The 21,841-nt window shown below is 25.3% G+C and overlaps 2 protein-coding genes across 6 annotated transcripts in view; both read right to left on the reverse strand.

Moving 5' to 3' along the window:
* LOC113559460 (putative serine protease K12H4.7) lies at nt 1-15,791 on the reverse strand. Its single transcript, XM_026965306.1, has 10 exons — nt 15,673-15,791; nt 8,297-8,512; nt 8,012-8,193; nt 6,011-6,249; nt 5,714-5,849; nt 5,431-5,617; nt 4,401-4,533; nt 2,210-2,342; nt 221-390; nt 1-130 (listed from the first exon to the last, which is right to left on the reverse strand). Exons 2-10 carry the CDS (start codon nt 8,489-8,491, stop codon nt 12-14), a joined length of 1,494 nt encoding a protein of 497 aa, XP_026821107.1. The 5' UTR covers nt 8,492-8,512; nt 15,673-15,791; the 3' UTR covers nt 1-11.
* LOC113559458 (putative serine protease K12H4.7) overlaps nt 15,596-21,841 on the reverse strand; it is a 10,534-nt gene continuing 4,288 nt past the window's right edge. For all 5 annotated transcript variants that reach the window (XM_026965304.1, XM_026965303.2, XM_026965300.2 and 2 more), the window contains 7 exons: nt 21,078-21,313; nt 18,765-18,900; nt 18,500-18,686; nt 16,709-16,838; nt 16,384-16,516; nt 15,963-16,132; nt 15,596-15,811 (listed from right to left, as the gene is read on the reverse strand). In XM_026965304.1, coding sequence (XP_026821105.1) covers nt 15,672-15,811; nt 15,963-16,132; nt 16,384-16,516; nt 16,709-16,838; nt 18,500-18,686; nt 18,765-18,900; nt 21,078-21,313 — 1,132 coding nt within the window. In that variant the 3' untranslated portion in view covers nt 15,596-15,671. The remainder of the gene's footprint in view (nt 15,812-15,962; nt 16,133-16,383; nt 16,517-16,708; nt 16,839-18,499; nt 18,687-18,764; nt 18,901-21,077; nt 21,314-21,841) is intronic.

Raw genomic sequence — 21,841 nt, forward strand, 5'->3', positions numbered from 1 at the left:
CGTGGTAAAAATCAAATTCCAGTCTTCGTCAGCCATTTTTGTAAATAATATAAAACTGTTTTACGAGCTTTAGTTAACTGAGGAGGGTCCGATGAAGCAGAAGGATATAAATCTGCACAATGAGATACTCCTAAAAATATATAATTTGTTTTCATATTAAATTAACACATTTAATTTTTAAAATAGAGTTAAGATTAATAAAAGTTTTAAGATCAACTACCTTCAGTAAAAATTGAAACGGAATTTTGTGCTTGTGGTTGAGTAAGACCTAATTTATTCCACGGATCGATAGATCCGTGTAAATAAATAACCCTGCTTGTTTTTTTCTTTAAATAATTGAACATCGTTTCTTCGTTTTTGACTGCCTTATACAATGCATTTAAGTTATATCTAAACGAATAAAATATAATATCATTATAATATTTATTAAATTATTCATACGGAATTATATTCATGTTCATTCCAAAGATTTCAAATAAAACCATCATCCGTTATCAGGATAGAATTCAAACATCTATAAACTGACATCAGCAACCATAAACTGCAATGAGAATAAGTGGCAAAAACAAACAATATCTATTATATTATTGTATTGTATGTCAATCACCAAAAATAAAATTGCCAATCGCTGTAAATGACTATATTTCTTATTGTGTTTACATACTTAAATACTATTCCAAAATGCTTAGGCATATTATGCAGGTCAAAAGAGTTTAGCAGGTTGCAGATTTTTCTAAAATTTTAGAAATACTTAAAATTGCTTTCAGTCCTCTTCAGTGCACGTATCACGTAAGACGTAACAATTAATAAATATTTGATCTTGTAAAAACATCATTGTTACAAAAATCTTAAATATTATATACCTACCGAATCAGTATACCGAATTTATGAGGGATTCTAGTTAAAAGAATGTAATTTTTTATGTTGTATGTGGGTCAGAGAAAAAAAATATTGTGCTGTTGGCATATTCAAGCGCCTCCTTTACAAGCTCGGATGAAGGGAGCAGAGAAGCTATGAATCTCCGGGCCAACGAGAAATAGGGCACGAAAAGAAAAAGAACATAATCTTATATTTTGCCTAATTGATAAAATAACTTTTACAAATTAAAAATTACATAATTGAATTTGTGTCTTCTACATAATCTAATTATCAAACTTTGACTTAAGTATTTGTGTATAATATTATTAAGACCTGTGATAATTGATGGTACGAGAAATTATAAATTATAACTAGAAACCGGATTTATATGCGACTAAAATTCTAAAAAATAAGATATTTCATCAAAATAATCTTTTATGTCCATAAATATTATTTTTGAACTAATAGGTAAAATTAAATACTAAAAAAAAACAAGTAAAAGTAATAATTTTTAAAAGTTATAGTTAAACTAATGTTTAAAAAAATTATTCACAGTCATATTATGGTTATATACATTATACTGGTGTATATTGTTTAATTATATTTTACAAGTATTGCTTTTTATGTGCTAAAAAATTATGTAGATCAGTTCATAGATAAAAGGACGTTTTCTAAACTGGCCCGTATAAAAATAATTACAGTATTACTTCAACACCAGAAAAAAATCAAAATCTCTAATAATGTTATCATTAGAAAAGATATTTTTGAATCTATTGAATTTGATCAAAAAAGTTAGCTTTCCTAAAAGCAAGAAAAAATGTTTTTAAATATACAACTTAATGTAATATAATATATATGATAGATACAAACTAATAAATTAAAATAAATGGTTTTATTTTTATTAAGTTTGTAATAAAAATAATATCGATTTTATAAAACTTTTCTAGAGGCTCTTTAAAAAATGTGGCTCCAAGGCCACAAACTGCTCCGATTTTGTGTTATTAATTTTTATATTAGAGTGAAATAACCTATTATGAGCCTTTTACCTAAGTATAGAAATATTATTTGCACTTATAAACTGATTATTAAAATTTTTTTAATTTTTAAGAAAAATATTAGTGTGTAAGTTTCCAATTTGATCGTGTTTACATATATATAAATGCTTATAAATTTTAAAATGATTAAATTTATAAAAAATAAATTGTCGGTGAACTACGAGTGCTTATTATTATGAATCTGAGAGACTCAAGAACACTCAAATTCCCCCCTCCTTCTAAAGAACTCATTTAAATAGACTACTTATAACATAAATAAAAAATATAATTTTCGAGAAATTGTTGTATGAACTTACGATTTTCCAAAAACATCTCTGCACTTTTCAGTAAAATAGTCTAATGGAATGGTATTACCAAATAAGTTATCAACTTTATTGGATGTTACAAAATGACCTAATTCTGTACAGGTTTGGTAAAGCCACTGTCGATCTGAAATAAAATAATTATTTTATATTATATTATATAAATTCAGATGAAATAGCTATCCATTTAAAGAAGTACCTTAACAATAAAAGGTATTCTTTGGATAAAAATAATGCATCAGGAATAAAAAAAATATTCCAAAATCAAAAATACTAATGTGGCAATTTTTTGTAATTATCTTCAACATTTTACTATTTTAGGTACAAAAAAGTTACAATACTACATATTCGATGATTTATTTTTTTAAATAAGTATAGTTACCTACTAATAATTATATGGTAAATACTTTATTATTAAAATTCTAATATATAAATGAGGTTGGTTATAAAAAAATAATAAATTTACAATAGTTGGCCAGCTCTAGTTTAGTAATTTAGATTGTTATACTATAATTATTGTTTTACTATATTGAAAAATATATTTTTTTCTGGGATATACGATATATCTACAGTAAGTATAGGTACTATTGTGAATAGATTGGTGTGTTTATTATTGCTTTTTATTGTTTAGTTGAATATTTCTCCCATAGTAATTGGCTTTGATATTTTTCAGTTCTTCAATTATTATAAAATATATATACAATATTTTTTAAATATAAAATTACTACGTTATTTTCAAGTTACAAAACATTAGTACAAGTAGTTCATGGATATTCTTCTAATTCCATAATATTCGTTATTTAACGAATTGCCGAAGCATAACAAATAGTTAAAAAGTAAATTCTAAAAATATGTAAAAAAAAAAAAAAATTTATAAATATTTGATACATAACATTTATTAATTGTTAGCTATGTTATTATATTAATATAAATGAGTATCAACATTTAATATTTTGTACGTATAACACCATACTCCACTTAGACTATTCATAGAAAACATTCCGTTCAATTTAACTCGAATTTATTGAATAATATTATTTTTATTCTAATAAATTACTTAGATTTTTTTTCAATCCGCAATACTTGAATAAAACGAAACGATAATGTTACCTACTTATAATAAGTAATTTTCATAAATTTTAAAGTTATGGTCGTTATAAGTAGGGCTCGGATTTATATGTAAATACATTTTTTTACTGTGACTTGATAAATTAATTTAAGTGAGTGATAAATTTGTTTCAAGAGATTTCTAATGAAATTAACTATATTTTATTTTACATGTTTTTACATATTTTTCAAAAATTCCATTTTTTCCTACATATTTTGACAATTTGTTCATTTACGGTTTTTTTTAATAATTATTAATTATGTACGATTGTATTTTTCAATACAAACAACATCCCAAATTTCCAAAAGTACGACATAGTAACAAAATAATACCAACTATTGAACTTAATCTACGGTAGATATAATTTACTCCTTCAGACATAGTCAAAATGCAATACAATCCAATAACATCAGTGGAAGCCGAAAGATCATTTAGTCAGTATAAGGCAATTTACGACCAAATCGAAGATCTTTTGAATTTCAAAATTTCAAAATGGATGTTATCATAAATTGTAATCAAGATAATTAAAATTTTATTTTTTATTTCTATTTTATAATTTGTAACACTTTTTAGATTCTGAACGGAGTGATGAATGCATTGATTTTACAATGATGTGTGTGTGTGTTTTTTTTGTGTCTATCATCACGTTTTTTTAAATAATTTTACCATTTAAAATATAATTTGTTTCATTAGAAACTCATATGGATATATTAAATAATTAAATATTAATAGATAAATTATATTAGTAAAATACATATTTTGATTTTTTAGCACATATTTATGTACATATTTTGATAACGTAAATACATATTTTGGTTTCATAAATATATATAAATCCTAGCCCTAGTTATAAGGAATTTTAATGAAATCATTCAATTACAGTATAATGCATTACTTTAGTTACGTCACCCAACATACTTTTTAGAACTATCCATTACCTGAGTGTTATTATTGACCACTGACTTACAGTCGTCAAAATCACCAAGATCGACAAGATCCGTTAATAATCGATTAATATTCATTATTAATTAATATTTGTAATTATTAATTTATTAATATATGATGGTACATACTAACCTCCAGATTTTACATATTGTTTTTTCCAAGACGTTTCCTTAAAAGCTTTAAGTATTGATTGATATTTAGTCACTGTACAATTTCTATTAGAAACGGTTCTTAATACCCTTTGTAAATATGAATATCTTTCAAGCTGAAAAAATTGTACTTTGTTATTGATTGTTATTTTATTGATTCCTAATTTATCGAATAATAACAATCATTCAGATACTATACACATATCTAACCATACACGATGTATGCTAGTATAAATTGTTAATAGGTATAGCTTAAAATTGAATAGCTATATACATTTCTAAATCCTTAATAATATTAAAAATATAAAAATATCATAAATAAATTCTTGTACGTTAATATGCTTAATACAATAATACGCATGGAAACTTAATAATACTAGTTCACGTGACCTATCATCATAGGAAACGTTTTATGCATTTTTATGGAAATAATATACATTATAATATTTATTATATTAATAAATTTGATTAACTATAATTAACTTTACTTTTTGAATTTTATGGTTAAAGTAGACATATTCATGGGCGTCCATAGGTAACATTTTAGGGAGGGGAGGTCAAAAAAAAAAAATTTGAATTTAAGATAATAGAGATTTAATGTTATTTTATAATATTTAATAAAATTTTAAATAATAATAACAAATAATTTGCCTCGGCAATAAGGTAATAATTGTGGTAATATTTATTGAGCTACAATTTCATAATATTTTTTTCCAAGGAGGCAAGTGTCCTGTCTCGCCGCCCCCCCCCCCCTAATGGGCACCCATGCACATATTGTTCAAACCATTGGGAATGTAATTCTGATGAGCAAAAATATAATTTAATATTTAACTTAAAATTATATCTTTGAATAAATATTTTTTAAATATTATTGTGAAACACATCGAGACAATCTATTTATAAAATAAAATGGTTATGTATGCAAATGGGGAGGGTATACTTTTGTTTTCTATTCTTGTGCTTCTAAAATTCCTATAAGCGCCATTCCTCAGAGGTATTGATAAAATACTTACTGCGTTTCCAAGCGACTTGTCTAACATTATACCACACATTGTTCTTATTGATACAGTCGATCGCTCAACATTTTCGTAATATCTATTATCTTTATTGTATTGCATAATTAGTGCGACGGGTATAGCTAAGTTATCAAAAAATTGTGCTAAATCTTTTTTATTCGTTATGTCTACATGTTCACACGTTCTAAAATGATATAATCACAATTTATTGAAATTTATTATATTTTACTATTGTCGTATAAACTATTTTAAAATAAATTAATATGTAATTTTAAATTACTTGAATTTTTTATCAATATACTTGGCTCCGTCGTTGGTTTTAAAGTAATCGTTAATCATTCCAGTTGCTTCTTTTATATGTGAAGCACATTTTGGATTATAATCTGATAATGCGGTTTGGGCAGTCGTATAATATTCTATATGAAAATGAAAGAACTAAACAATCAATTTATTTTAGTACGTACTACTATTTTAAAACTATATATGTATCATTAGGATACCAATTATATATTATATATTTTACGATGTTGTGAAAGGCTAAATACATTATCAAACAATGCGTTATATAAATACCTACCGTTATAATCTATTGCGGCACCTAAAGTGCTACTTGACGAAACTGCCGCGTGTATGAGATGTGGATATTTCATTCTTGCCCAAGCAGCTAAATTTCCTGCATAAGATCCTCCAAATACTACCCATTTAGCATTAAACAGCAAATTTTCATTTTCGTTTGTTATGGTATTTATAAATTCTGCTACATCAGCTAATGCTTGTTCAATATTCAGGTACAGTAAATTTGTAGTATTTAAATTACTGAAACATACAATTATCATAAAAAAAAATCAATGAACATTGAATAAAAATTATTATGTTATTTTTTTACATTAATTCTGAGATACGGGTTGGGTGCTTAAAAATTTTAATTTTCATGATATAATTGACTATACTAACGTTGAATAATACAAAAAATCATCCAAATACTAAACATTTAATGAATCAGTTGTGAAAATTAAGCAAATCAATGTATAATGTCCGAAAGATGATACTTATTAAACACCTATATTATTATGGGCTTTTATAGTGACCGTGATTGTTCCATTAAATTATTCAATTTTTTATTCAACTAGATATAAATTATGCATGAATATTTTATTTCATAATTATTACGGGTTAATAGATATAACATAATACTTTAAAATTAATTTTAATATTCGTAGTTTATATTACAATTCCTACTCACAAATAACTACATCAAATAAGGCCACCAAGTTAAGACTTGTAACGACTCCAAAAATGTGAGAATTTTACGGATTATACATACTCGTATTATAGTAGGACAGTATATATAGGTACGTAGTTTCGAAATTTGTATTGGAATTTAATTGATGTATATATATAGTGTACGCTATAAATACTTCATCTGAAGTTAATTTATAAATCCCAAATACCTGTCGAGAAAAATAAATTCCGATGTCGCTACTATGTCCAGCTTAAATCATTATAATACTAAGCACCTTAATAAATTCTCCGTGTATAGTATAGCCGATGTTTCAAGCATATAAATATATAATAATGGCAAACAATGTTTGTTACATTGTTGTTATTCAAAAAAATATTAACCGTAAATTCTTGAACATTCCAAATTTAAATAAACTATAATTTACTATACACAAATTATTATTCAAAAAATGCCTAAAAAGTGCCTAATATGCTGTGTTTTAAGAAGACATTATACCCGAATGTGTTGTCTCTGTCTTACTAATGTACATCATACCAAATTTGCGTTCAGCAGAACATATTTTGTGATGTTAGCATAATATTTATATTATTAATATTACAGTAAATTTACCTATTATCAAATTTAAAAGTAAGAATATTACCTAGAAAATGTCATATCATTTTATTGATATTATCATTTTGAAGTGAGTTATAGGTATGTACAATATTACAACTTTAAAACGATAACATCAATAAAATAATATTTTTAGCTTTAAATTTGACAGTAGGTAAATTTACTCTAATATTAAAGCTAACGTCACAAAATGTGTTCTGCTGAATGCAAATTTTCTATGATGTATACATTAGTAAAACAGAGACAACACATGCGGCCATGCGGGTCTTCTTAAATTTCAAAACTTACGCTGGAGCCCAGGAAGACTATAGACTACAGAGTGACTTTATTCCATTTTATCATATATATTTAAGAATTGAGGTAATAATTATAATTTATAAAAAAGTATTTTATTATTCGTTTAATAAATACAATATATGCACATAGCATACAATCAGATTGTAGAATATTCCATGTTTTGAAATAAAGTTTGTTAAAACATTGAGCCGTTTAAATCACGAATTGTATTATCAGTCAGGTAGGCACAATATTATTATTTTGACTTATTATATTTAGTTTTATTTTTGGAATTATATTTCATTCTATATAATATTCGACTATTTAATTGTAAATATTACTAAACGTTCTTCACACCACATTCATTATTGAGTCTTAAATACAATATCAATTTTAAAGAAAACTATTTAAATTAATTATCATTTTATTCCTCATTACAGTACTCACTCAGTGGGATGACTTCTTCCATAATACCGATGCTCTAGTTGAAAACACAAGGCATTACATTTTTGAGCGTATTCGATCCAAGCCCCACCGTTCATCCAATTATGTGAAATCTCGTCTTCTCCTCCTATATGCAAAAACACTGGACCACCGTATTTATAATATTTCAAATTCATTTGATACCTCTAAAAAAAAATCCAATCATACAGTTAATAGTCGATTTTACGTATTAATGATTCATTTTAACACGTTATAGTGTATTATATTATAAATTGAATTAATTAATACCTGTTTCCATGTTCTAGTATCAATAGGATTAAAATGATCGAGTTTCTGTTCAAACCATTTATTTTCGAAAATCGAACTTCTAACTAATATTGGTATATTTGGTTCTCCAATGCCTCCAAATTTCATAGAACTACTTCCATTAGCCAAAGAACCATACCAAAGGCAACACCAAACGGCACAAAATATTAAATTCATTTTTAAAAACAAATCCTTAATCTGAAAAATATCAAACTTTTTTTAAAAATTATTCTTATGTAATTTTTTAAATTTTTATGTAATGTATTTCCAATATTTTGTAAAATAATTAATATATTGAGTCATTTATACTTATTTTAGAACATCACTTCTTTACAGTCATATTAAGTGTTCAAATTTAGAAATTAAAACAGAGGAGCTCAATTCAATTGCTGCATTCTAAGTGAAATTTTTTTAACACAAACCCACGGAAAGCTTTTCCCCGCACCCGCCAGGAATGGCAGGAATCACTAGATTTTTCAAATACTATATTTCTACTTGATACAATATAGTTAATACATAATTAATAATTGATTTATATTAAATATAATAAATTTTGGTGAACATGAATTTATTTTCACTTATTATATTTAGTAAAAGTTTTCATTTTAGACTTTATAGTAATTATAATAAGTATAAAAGTAGATTAGTAAGATTATAAAAATTAAGACTAATTCACTTTAAGCTTTCAGCATTCATAGAAATCGTTTATAATAAAAGTTACAAATTATGAAGTATAAGTTTACATTCATACAGTAACACACGCAAGGGCACAATCATAGACCATAATTAAGCGGACTTTGTTGGTTTTTCAACCATGTGCCAGACTCAGTAGTCGTATATTATTCATATTTACGGCATATAAATACATATGATTTTGTAATAATTTTTACAAATAAAATTCTCGAAACCTCTAAATATGCAATTATATGCATTTTAGTAAAAAAAAATATGTGGAAAAATGGTTCTAATTAATTTAAATAACCAAAATATTGTAAAATGCTTATAGAACTAACTGACAACCAAGCACATATTCCGGATCAATTTTCGGGGGGGGGGAGGGTTAAATATTTTGATACCTGAATTAAATATATATTATAGAGTTTATAGTTAGTTTGCTTCTACTTTAAAAATTTCTGGGGGGCTTGAACCTCTAAATCCCTCCTGTACACGGGCTTGCTGACAACCAATTAATTTAGACTAAAGCCATAACAACTCTATTAATTGTAATCATAATTATATATAACTAGGGAACGGATTTTATTTTAAATAAATATTTTTATGTAGTTTTTAACATCGGAACGTTTGTGACATATGTGTTCGTTTCATTTAATTTTGAATAAGCTGACGCTAATTTTATTTTAAATATTTTGCAAATAAATATACGTAATTTGTATTATTGTAGAATTTCCTGGAGAAATTGAAGTTTTAATCAATTCTAAATTACAAATCATACTAGGAAAAAACTTAGGATTTAACGCTGTAATATGGGTAAGGGATATACTATTAAACAAAACTCAAAAAACAGTTTAGAAAAGAATACAATCCAAAATAATGAATGTGTATGTAATATGCACCTATCACTTCTGTTGATGTGGAGAGGTAATTTAGTCGTTGTAAAGTAATACTAAGATCGAATCGCCGTAATTTTAAATTTTAAAATCTCAAATTATGTCGTTTGTAACTGTTTCCCTCGCGAAGACTCAAATAAAAAATTTTAATTTGTATTATGTACCTATTATTTATAGATTATAGTGAATTCTATTTTATTTTCAATTTAAATATTCCAATATTATAAATAAATATTTATGAAGTAATAAACAAATATTATATGTATTTAAATATTTTTAATTTTGTACTAAATTAAAATCTGTTCCCTATTTATAAAACTTTAAGATTTCTATTGGTTCTTGTATCTACTATTTTTTGTATGTACAAACTTATGTCTTAGGTAGCCAAGTAGGTAGTTATTTAATATGTTTATATGATGACGTTTAAACGGTTTTAGATTCACGGATAATAACTACTTGTATTTATACTGATAAATAAAATAACTTAAACTATAGTGGAAAGAAAGTTAATACCTACACGTGGATACTGAATTTAAAACATTTTAACGCCATCATATAAACGAACCTATTAATTAAGAACCTAAGTAACTGTTCAAACAATTTGCTATAATATTTATGGTTGCTTGCGTATATCTAAATCATTTACGTACTTGGCTTTCGGATTTCTGTATGTATCTAACCGAACCTACTCGGATGTTCAAACACTGGAATGAAAAGTATGTATAAACAAACGTTTGATGGATGTTACAAAATTCGTAACCGTTATTATTTAAGTTAATATGGGTGTAAAACATTCCAGAGAAAATTTAATTTAAAAATTATATATATCGGTAAACATTTTTTTAGATTACAGAATATTCCTTAGAATATTATTTCATAAAATATTACTGATGGATGATACTATTGAATAGATACAAACTATAATGCATACGTTTTGAAATGTGTCGATAACGAGAAATATATATGAAAAAAATTGACTGTAAAATATTATTCATAATAATAATTATTACTAAATAACTGATTGAAAATTTGAACTAACCGCTTAACAGTAAAACTACATACAAAATGTCAAAATTACATTTTATTCGATAAAATTTTTAAAATAAAAAATAATTTGGATGTTTTGAAAACATTTTTTTTACCTATACATAGGGTATTTGGAAGTTGCTGTTATTATAGAGGTGTTACGAATTCCAGTTAATTCGGATACAAAGCCCTGGCTATATATGCGTATAAAAAGACGAAATAAAATAATACAAACAAAATATACTCACTTTTAATGATATACAGAATTTTACTTTATAAACTTTTAAATACCTATTGTAATAATTTCAAATCGAAGTCCATCTATTTCACTATGAATATTTTGTTTTTATACCTGTGCTTTTAAGGATTGTATCAAGGTTAAATGGTAGTTGTAAAATGTTTAATTAGCTTTGTGAAAATACACTAAATGTACTATTTTATTTTATACATTACGCACTTGTTACTGTTATGGCATTTTGACGATCTCATCAAAAATCATAAATAGGTACCTATTTAATGAATAAAGTGAAAAATGTGTATTGTTTTTAAATGAGTGCACTTTTATGACAAATTGTATTTTATATTAGCAGATAACTGATGTCTGTTAAATGAATAATGTTTTATTTGATGCGTATACCTATTACTTACTGACAAACTGTATAGGTACATTACCACTTTGAATGCTTCTACAAGAACAATTAAAATATTAATAAATTAATAATTATTAAAGCTGAATTACGTCAGTACAAATTTAAAATTAAAATACCTACAGTATGCTAGCATTATAAACTACAGTTTTACTAGCCTAAGTGGCATCTAAATATCCTAAGCGTAGTTAAGTGTTACTTACGATATTTCAAGCGCCATCTAAGTTTCTATCTATACAAAGTAAAATATTGAAATTTGCATTTAAAATATTTATTAAGTAATACTGTACGTGATAAAATGTTATATAAATATTTCAAATATGTAATATATAATACATTCCAAGAAATATATAAGATTAAAATTTAATAATCTTATTTTTTATCGTTTTCTAGTTAATAATTAAGTTAATAAAGTATTTAATATATTTATAAATATTAATATCAACAATAACTTGTTATTCAAAGTCTCGTAATTAATCATTTTCATCATATTATAATTATTGTAATGTTATATTAAAAATTAATGTATAATAAATAATAATAATACACTACTAGTAGATTTTGGTTCGAGAGAGTAAAAACGAGCGAGTCGAAATCGTTTTTACAGTATTTCGAGTGTTTGATACTTGCATAGCATTAAATATTCCGCTCATATAACGTTCTGTCTCATAACACTGCAGTATAAACTCAATTGGAATTTAAAAGTTGGAATGTTTTGCATTATAAGCCGTTGCAATCAATTTTAATAAATATTTAACTTGGATTAAAATCAAGAAGTGTCCTATTTATTAAAGAATGAAGGGGAAAATATGTCAATTTCCTCTTAATTATTTATGTTATAAATATGTTTATTAGGAAATTGTTTTCATTTTCCCTGGCCCACATTTTTATCTGCTGTTGTGTTTTTATGGTCACAGTAATCAATCTTATTTTCGAAGTATTTACATTTTTTTGCTTTTATTTTTAAAACTTTCTATAGTTTCAGTTATTAAAGTATTAAGTGTAAACTAATAAAATATAATTTATTAGTTATTTTATATAAATATAAATATTATTTAAGAAGTATCTCATATAACTGTATACATTTTATTGGATTTTCTTGAGATAAAAAATCACGCACAAGTGTACAACTATGCGTACAATATAAATTATAATTTATAAAATATACGCAGAGGACGTAAAAAGGAACCAATATAATAGACATGATCGTGCGTTGAGGTTTAAACTACATACAAAAACATTGAACGAATAAACGCTTTTCAATAAATTATTTTTATATTAATTTCATTTTAATTATAACCCATGTCAAAACCTAAATTAATAATATAATTCCCTTTGATCTCCGGCTTACATAGAAATTAATTGTGTTTTATAGGATTTTGTATCAGAGTTCTAACATATTTTGGTAACTTAATGGTAAGTATTTTATATCATTAGAATTATGTTCAGTTAAAATATAAGTAACGCTGTTATAGCTGATATTAGTAGAAACTTTATTTTCAGATTACCCAGTATCTCAGCTTAAGAGTAAGTTTGAAATATTTTGATAGATTCTAAGTTCTAACCAGCTATCTAAGCTATCAGAAAAATAACTTAAATAAGCAACTTTAGTAACTATATATTATGTTCCAATGTTCCAAATTAATAACATTAAATACATTTTTATCGACTTGGTGTTATTGTCGTAGGTGAAATGTCTTCTAAATCTACAGAACTATCATAGTTACATTAACTATACTAGTCATATTAAAAAAGTCTTCGATACTAGTGACATTTTCTCAACTCATTTAATTTTAAATAAATGGTTGTTAGACATAATTATAAAAATAATGAATTACTCTAATTCATTTTTTTTCTATCTAAAAGTACGTGTAATAGTTAATTCAAGTATTTTAAGTACTACTTTACAGTAATACATGTATTTTTCAAACTATCTCAACTTACGGAAAATGCACATTGAAATGACAAAATGACTATATAAAAACTGTTTAGACGTTTAGTGTTCATTAAGAATGATGCTACATGCATAATTATATCGTGAAATTATACAGAAAATTTAATTTTTTTTAAAGATTATAAACATTCCACGTGGTTTACGCGTGAACTTTCGTGTATAGGTGTGTATAATTATCTAAATTAATCCAAACCAATATGTGCATGTAAACGATCTACAACAAAGTACATCGCATTCATGGTTCTGAAATATGTAAGCACCTAAAAGACATTTTTTTAAAAATTTTCATTTTAAATAGGGGCTTCACAAGACCACAAGAATTAATTGGCTTGCGAAAAACAAATATTGTTTTGTCTGCAAAGAATTACTATTGGTTACATATAATAAAATAGTCAGTAGAATTATATCATTTTAGACGTGTAGTATTTTATATTGACCGTTCGAATGATCGTGTTAAAAATATGAGTAGCTACATATTTTAACGGAATTTAAGACAATTAAGGTAAATCCACTGGCATTATTTAATTATCACATCCGACAGCGAACATAATCTTCTTCTTAGTGTAATATACTAATATAATATATAGGTAGCATAAATGCACGATTCACGATTTTATTATTTAAAATATATATAGCAGGTGTACATATTTTTCAAATAAACGTATTACATTTATGAGCTATTTAACTCGCTTTAAAATTAAAATATCAATAAAAGCCAGTTGGGTGCCATGGATAATATTCTTACATAGTCACATAATTATAACTTTTAAATCAATATGACTCTAATATTTTAAACTAACAACATAAAATTGGTTCTTCTGTATGTAAATTTAAAATGTTATGTGTTTGTAAGATGATGACAACACGCACAATTTTTTGATAACATTAAAAAATTTTTATTTTGTAAAATGGATAGAAAACATTGTGCAAGTTCAATTTTGTAATATCGATTTTATGAAAAGTTATACGTAAATTTTTCTATATTTCACGAAGTGTAAAAAAGTGGTTTCCATTTTATGAAGTTGATAATATTATTTAAATGAAATGAACCATCTCCCCAAGTGGATGTGACAAACTTATACATCATTAATTTGACTTATTAAATAGACATCACGTAGATTACCTATGAGTAGGGCCCGGATTTATATGCAAATGCATATTCTTCTATAATTCACCTAGAATAATTTTGATTATAAATGTCGACGTTTCGTAATGTGTAGATTCTATAGTTAGTTTTTATTTTGTATATTTTTGCATATTTGAACGAAAATGCATATTACTGCATATTTCTTTATAGTAAATGTTGCATATTCTATAATTCATAGATTTTACGTCTGTAAAGACGTAAAATATCTACTGTCGATCGTAAGTAATCCATCATAAAAGAGGGCCAGGGATAGACTTCGCTAGAGCTAAACTTAAAAATGTTTTGACAAAAAATCGTGAATATTCAACATTGAAAAAAATCAATAGTATAATCAACGGCTAGGTAACGGAATGTAACGACAACGAGGAACTGTCAGTTGAAGATTTATCTAGTTTTAAATATGCACCAATTGTGTCTTGTGATGTGGAAAAAAGTTTTTCCAATTACAAAAATATGCTCTGAGATAATCATAGATGCTTTCAATTCGAAAACTTAAAATCGATATTTATTACGTCATGCTGGTACTCGTCTCAAAATAATAATTTTATATAATACTTTACTTAATTAATTTATAATATTTTTATATACTTACACAATGTAAGTGTTTACATTGTGTATTGTGTTTTTTTAAATAAATTTTAGCAAATTTTTATAGATAATATATTTAGATTGTGTACATTTTTTACTCAAAACCTTATAGTTTGTTAATTTCTAAAAAAAATGATTTTGCATATTTATGATATGAAACTGCATATTTTATAGACTTTTGTAGCATATAAATCCGGGTCCTAATTATGAGCGTTTATTGGTGTATCGCCATTGTGAATATTATTTTTATATTTTTTGCTATGATTAAGTGCATTATTATGTATCACTATTATACACGAAACAGGTAATTTGCAAATAGGTATGACTATGAAAAAATTGAACGTACGAACATATTTTATAATATGTTTATAATAATAATTAATTACAACCACAAATAAGTATTAAAATTTAATAAACGTATCGCATACTATGTATATTGAGCTGACTCAACAAAATCATTTTCTGCCAACCATTCTTTCAAATATGCTCTGATAGTAGTACGAGCTTGCGTTAATTCCGGAAGATCTGACGATGCCGGAGGATACATATTTGCGCAATGAGCTGTCCCTAAGAAATAAAAGCACGTAAATCACAATCAATAAATTGTTGGTATTACTAAATAGTTTTATTTTTAGTTACCTACGTGTATACGTTATAAATAAATCAAATAAAAATTATAATAATATAATTATTTTAAATAATATTAGTTAATAGTTACCATTAATAAAAATTGCCACGTTGTTTTTTGTTCTTACGTGCGTAATACCTAATGCATGCCACGGATCAATAGAACCATGTATGAATAGTACCCGGCTTTCTATTATGTTCAAATCACCAAACATCGTATTAGTTCTTCCGACAGCATCCGATAATAGTTCCGCGTTATATCTAAACGGAAAATATTATCTTTAATATGATGTGTTCGAATAGTTTCTAGTATTATACAATATATTTTATATATTCTACTACATTATAAATAATGTATAATAAAATTTCTACTGTAGATGAATATGTCACTATGTCAGTGCACATATTATAAATGATTGTCATAAAATGAACATATCTCTTATGTACCTACTTCTCTATGCCTATACTTAATCATAATAGATATTCATATTTTTATATGTTCATCAACTTACGATTTTCCAAAAATGTCTATACACAAATTAATAAAAAAGTCTATTGGAAAGTTATGACCAAACACATGATTATCTTGACTGGATGTCTGATAAAATCCAAACTCTGTACAAGTTTGATATGTCCATTGTCGACCTGTAATACAATTTTTAATCACGAAAACATAAAGAGCAAATTTACAAATTAAAAGTTAATATTGTATACTATTAACCACGTTTTACAATAAAATATTATGTATCATTCGTAATAATAATTCCCAAGCTATATTTAGTATAGGTATATAACTTTCATAATTGAATTCAATATACTTAAATACTCAATACTAACCACCTCTTGCTGCACTACTGCTCCAAGATGTATTTCTATAAAAATCAATCAATTGGGAATAAATGTTATCTTGGCATTCTGCTTTATGTAAAGATAATAGTTTACTATTAACTGCTGCGTACCTATCTAACTAAAACAATACAATATTATATTATTACAAAATTGCTATAAACCAGGGCATTTACATTATAATAGATAATGTAATAAATTAGCAATAAAAGTTTATTTTTTAATTTTTATTAAATAAACCAAAACTCATCTCAGATTGTAGATATAATGAAGTTTTTATGATTTCATATACGTAATTTTTCAGGGTTTAGTTAAAATGTACAATACCGTTAAAATTACTTTTTCTATAAAATATAATTAATTTATCTAGGACACAATATATTATTTTAGTAAATTTAAGAAGATGATTATTATTTTGACTATAAATATAATGACATTAAATCCTAACATGTCGCACAATTAGTAATTGTATTGAATTTTTTTATGTTTAACATCTAAACCTTTTATGGATTAGGTGGGATGTGGATTATAATAAATTACATTAAAAAAAAAAAAAAAAAAATGTGTATTTCTAAAATTATAATATTAATATAATCTGTAGATTGTAACCAATGGCAACCACTATAAAAAAATATATTAAATTTTTATTAGATAACGAAATTCGCGGGTGATTGTGTGAGACCTAACCGCCTTATAAGGTTTGATAAAAGAAGCTGAAATACTGGGCGGTTTTCATTTGGGCGAATGACCCAAAATAACATATCGTTTGGGCGAATTAATACATATCATTTTGGCGAAATTTACACGGGACCCTAATTTATTTAATACTTCGTTTGGGCGAGTTATAAATATATTTTTATAAACTAATACGTTTTCCTTCCCATTTTTAGAGACTTAGGACTCTCAATTAACTCTAACGGGTATGGTTAAAAATGTATTATATTGTTATTATCTTAACTAAATTTTTTTTTATTAGCATGGTATCTCATATATCCATTTGTTTAATAAAATGGATCATATTCTTATACAAATTATCATAATAATATATTATTAAAAATCCTAACTAATTATAATAATTAATAATTAGCATGGTATCTCATGCCCATTTTTTTATTATAATCGATTATTGTTAATTTTCCGGTTTGATATTCTTCCCATGATTTTAATGTATAGTCTTGTTTTTCTTTAGTATTTTTTTGTGTTGATAGAATTAATTTGTATAAAGTTACAATACTTGGTGACATACTTATCACCAATTAATCGAAACGGTATAATAATTATATTGAGTTGAATACATTGTAGTAAATACGAATATGAAAATTATTGTATAGGTAAGTACATTACTTCCCTATTATTCCCTGTATATATTCCTGAATAATTTATAAATTAATTCGCCTAAGTGATCGGTTTATTTCTCGCCCAAATGATGTATGCTCTACTTAGGTAAATTTTGGGTTATTTGCCCAAATGAATGACGCCCGAAATACTCTCCGAACCTCAAGGAAATACAACTTTTATTGAAGATGACAATCAAGACGTAGAGTCTGAGATTCACAGTTAGCATTTTACGTTTATCGTGGTATTCCGTTTTAGTTCGTTTGCACGAAATGATTACAAGCATATATTTTCTTGTAATGAGTTGCATATTAATGTTTACGTATCAAAACACTTTTAATATACATACATTATTGTAAAATCATTGCATTCATCGTTCTGTAGTCTGTTCAGAATCCAATGATGTACATACGAATAGTGCATATAATATATTAAGTATTAACTTACTGGAGTTGGTATTGATTTGTTAACCATTATATCACACAAAGTTTCTATTGTTACCGAGGATCGATCAGGATTCGAATAATGTCTGTTGTCTTTATTGTATTGTACAATTTCTGCGAAATTATCAGCTAAAATTTCAAACAAATATGATACATCTTTATCGTTTTTTCTATCTAAAGGATCACACAATCTAAAACGTTTCGAAAATATTTATTATTTATACATGGAAAGTAAGACAAGTCATATTATTGCGGTTCACTTATATTACTTGAATTTTTTTTCAATTATTTTTGCTCCGTGATCGGTTTTAAGCAAATAATTGATCATTTGATTTGCTTCTTTTATTTGTGACACACATTCTGGCTTATATGTTGCTAATGCATTTTCAACTACCATAAAATATTCTATAAAAAATAAAATATACATACAATTATGCTAAGTTGTGTAATGGTATTATTACTTTAATACTCTATGTCTCTATATGATACGAAGAAAGTAAAATTATTGAATGATCTAATCCATTCTATATTTAACGTACTAACAAATGTTAATTATACGTAAGTATATATTGTATTTATTACGATTTTAATTTTTTTTTTTTTACCTGAAATTGTTTATTTATGTATTAATAATTAAACTTAATATCTTAATATAGCTCTCTAAGGCCTAAATAGTTAAAAATTATAACCATATATAGTCAACTGTAAATTGTATCTACTTATATAAGCATTAAATGTGTATTTAATTGATAGTCAATATTATTATACAAAAATTTAACTCAAGAGACGTAATCAGAATTTTTTTTTAGTAGGGGCAATAATTTACTCTTGTATAAGAGCAAAGGTGTTTACAGAAATTTTTCAAAAAGGCGTCAATTTTATATTGTCTATATATATTTAATTATATTTTTTAAATATTATAATTTTTTTATTTATTATTTTATTAAAAAATATGTATTTATATATTAATGAACCAACAGAAAACAACAAAAATAATTTTTAATTCACTTGGCTCGTTTATTATTTAAGTACTTAACTATAGGTACTTTAAGTACATATGCCCCTTTATTGTATTAAATTGTAATAATAATAAATGGCCTTGTTAACAACTTAAAAGATTAATGCCGGGTTGAATAAATAATTTATAAATACTTTTCGATTTAATATAGTGAGCTAATTGTCCCTCAATCATGATTTAAAAGTTCATTTCAATGAACTATTAAATTAATCAATATTCTTTGAAGCCCGGCATAAGTATACTATAATTTATAACATAATGTAAATATAGGTAGTAATATAAACCTAAAAAAAAAAAACAATATATTTTTATAAATAGTAAATTTATATAATAACTAAAAAAACTTTTAAGATGACGTCACACCCGTATGTATCGTTTACGACGTTTACGTTTTATAAATGTACAATATGGAAAATTTTAGTTCAATAAAACCAATTTTGTGTGTTTAGCTTAAATATTTGAATAAAATTACTTTTTATCAAACTTAAAGGTAAAAATTATCTGACATCTGTATTCTCGTTTTTACAGTGTTTTAATTTTTAAGCGAGTTACGAGTATTTAAAATATAATATTTAAAAATACATTATGTACCTTGTATGTTTGTAAGACAGAGACAACAGAAGGTTATATTAAATGACAAATTAACAGTTCAATTTTATGAGATAATAGCAATTCAAACTCGTTAATAATTTTTTTCATTCGGTATAGAATTACAAGGCTTAACATAATGTTTATGAACATAGAACATATATCATAGATTCATAGGTATATAAGCCATTTATGCGTCTATCGTCAATAACATTTCTCATCCAAGTTTTAGCTATGTGTTGAGTAGGTATCTGATAAAAAGTGGATCATCCCCCTCCAGAATTTCTCCCATTATAAAAATAATTTAAACCAACATTTTACGGTTTATATTTATACTTATATTATTATACTATTACAGGCCCCTCTCAAGAAAATCACGTATGTGTTACTAATGTTAGGAATTGTAATATCATACTACTATTATCACATACTTACTATCATACTATTATTATGTGCGTTTGCCTAAAATATTAAATAGTGAAAACTATACATAAAAAAGCACAATGGTGGACTGGGTGGAGTGAGAGCAATTGTTGATGCCAGGGTATACACTGTACAGAGTACCTAGTCTTAACTATGATTCATAAATCATAATCATATCGTTTGTCATTTAATATAATGATGCTGTTGATAATTGTCAGTTGGTATCCATATAATATTCAAAACTTTTGTAGTAACATTCATATAAATTACAATTGTAAAACATTGTTATGCCTCACGTAGGTTAGGTAAGAACACTGAACACAAATTTTCCTAAAATTTCAAGAAAAAACCCCTCAACCACCTAGCTACATCACTGATTTATCTAAATATTAGAATCTAATAGATACTCCTGTATTTGTACTGTTTGTAGACTAGACTGTTAGTTTTATATCAACTGTTGTATACATAGTATTAAGTCTAATTGTTTAATGATTATTATTTAAAAATCACTTTATTTTATTGGAAAATGGCAATCCATTTTTAATATACATACCTTTAAAATCAATTTTTGCCAACAAAGGCCCACTGGAAGAAACTGCTATGTGTATGAGATGTGGATATTTCATTCTTAACCATGCAGCTAAAGACCCAGGGTAAGATCCTCCAAATGCTACCCATTTAGCTGTAGACGATATTTTGTATTTAATTTTGATATTAATAATAAATTCTGCCAAATCAGCTAAAGCTTGTTCGCTGTTCAAGTACACTAAATTACTAGTACTTATATCTCTGAAAAATATACATTTATACATGAAAATATAATAGTAATAATCATAAATTAATAGAAAAATAAATAAATACAAATTAAAATTTACAGAAAACTACTATTAAAATAAAATTAAGCAGTGGAAATAATAGCTTAGGTATGATATTTTCAATTTTATTAAGAAAAATTTTACACTTTTGTAAAAATATACTGAATTTTCTGAACGAAATAATAAATATATTGGTTTTTATATTGTGTTTTTATTGTCATATGTAGAGATTTTGCATTTTAAAGCAGAAAAATGCTTTGATTTTCAATTTCGAGAGTAGTGTTTGCTAGGAAAACTAATCAATCTGGATAGTCTCAAAAAATCAATTATGAAAAAACATTTTGAAACCGTAACCATCTTCAAAATTAAAGATTTTAACATATTATTTTTACTGCTTGTTCAAAAGTTGATAACAGGCAAAAAACTGAGACATTCGCCCAAACAAATAACAATAAATTTAAATTTGTTGCAATAATATACGACTATACCTATTATCTATACC

The sequence above is a fragment of the Rhopalosiphum maidis genome, chromosome 3, assembly GCF_003676215.2.
Source record: "Rhopalosiphum maidis isolate BTI-1 chromosome 3, ASM367621v3, whole genome shotgun sequence".
Taxonomy (NCBI): Eukaryota; Metazoa; Arthropoda; class Insecta; order Hemiptera; family Aphididae; genus Rhopalosiphum; species Rhopalosiphum maidis.

Coding starts and splice junctions, on each gene's coding strand:
- LOC113559460 (XM_026965306.1), bottom strand. CDS start 8,491: ATGAATTTAATATTTTGTGCCGTTTGGTGTTGCCTTTGGTATGGTTCT. Junction 8,194..8,296: donor ATACTAGAACATGGAAACAG/GTATTAATTAAT, acceptor ATTTTTTTTTAG/AGGTATCAAATGAATTTGAA. Junction 5,618..5,713: donor TATATTGATAAAAAATTCAA/GTAATTTAAAAT, acceptor ATATCATTTTAG/AACGTGTGAACATGTAGACA.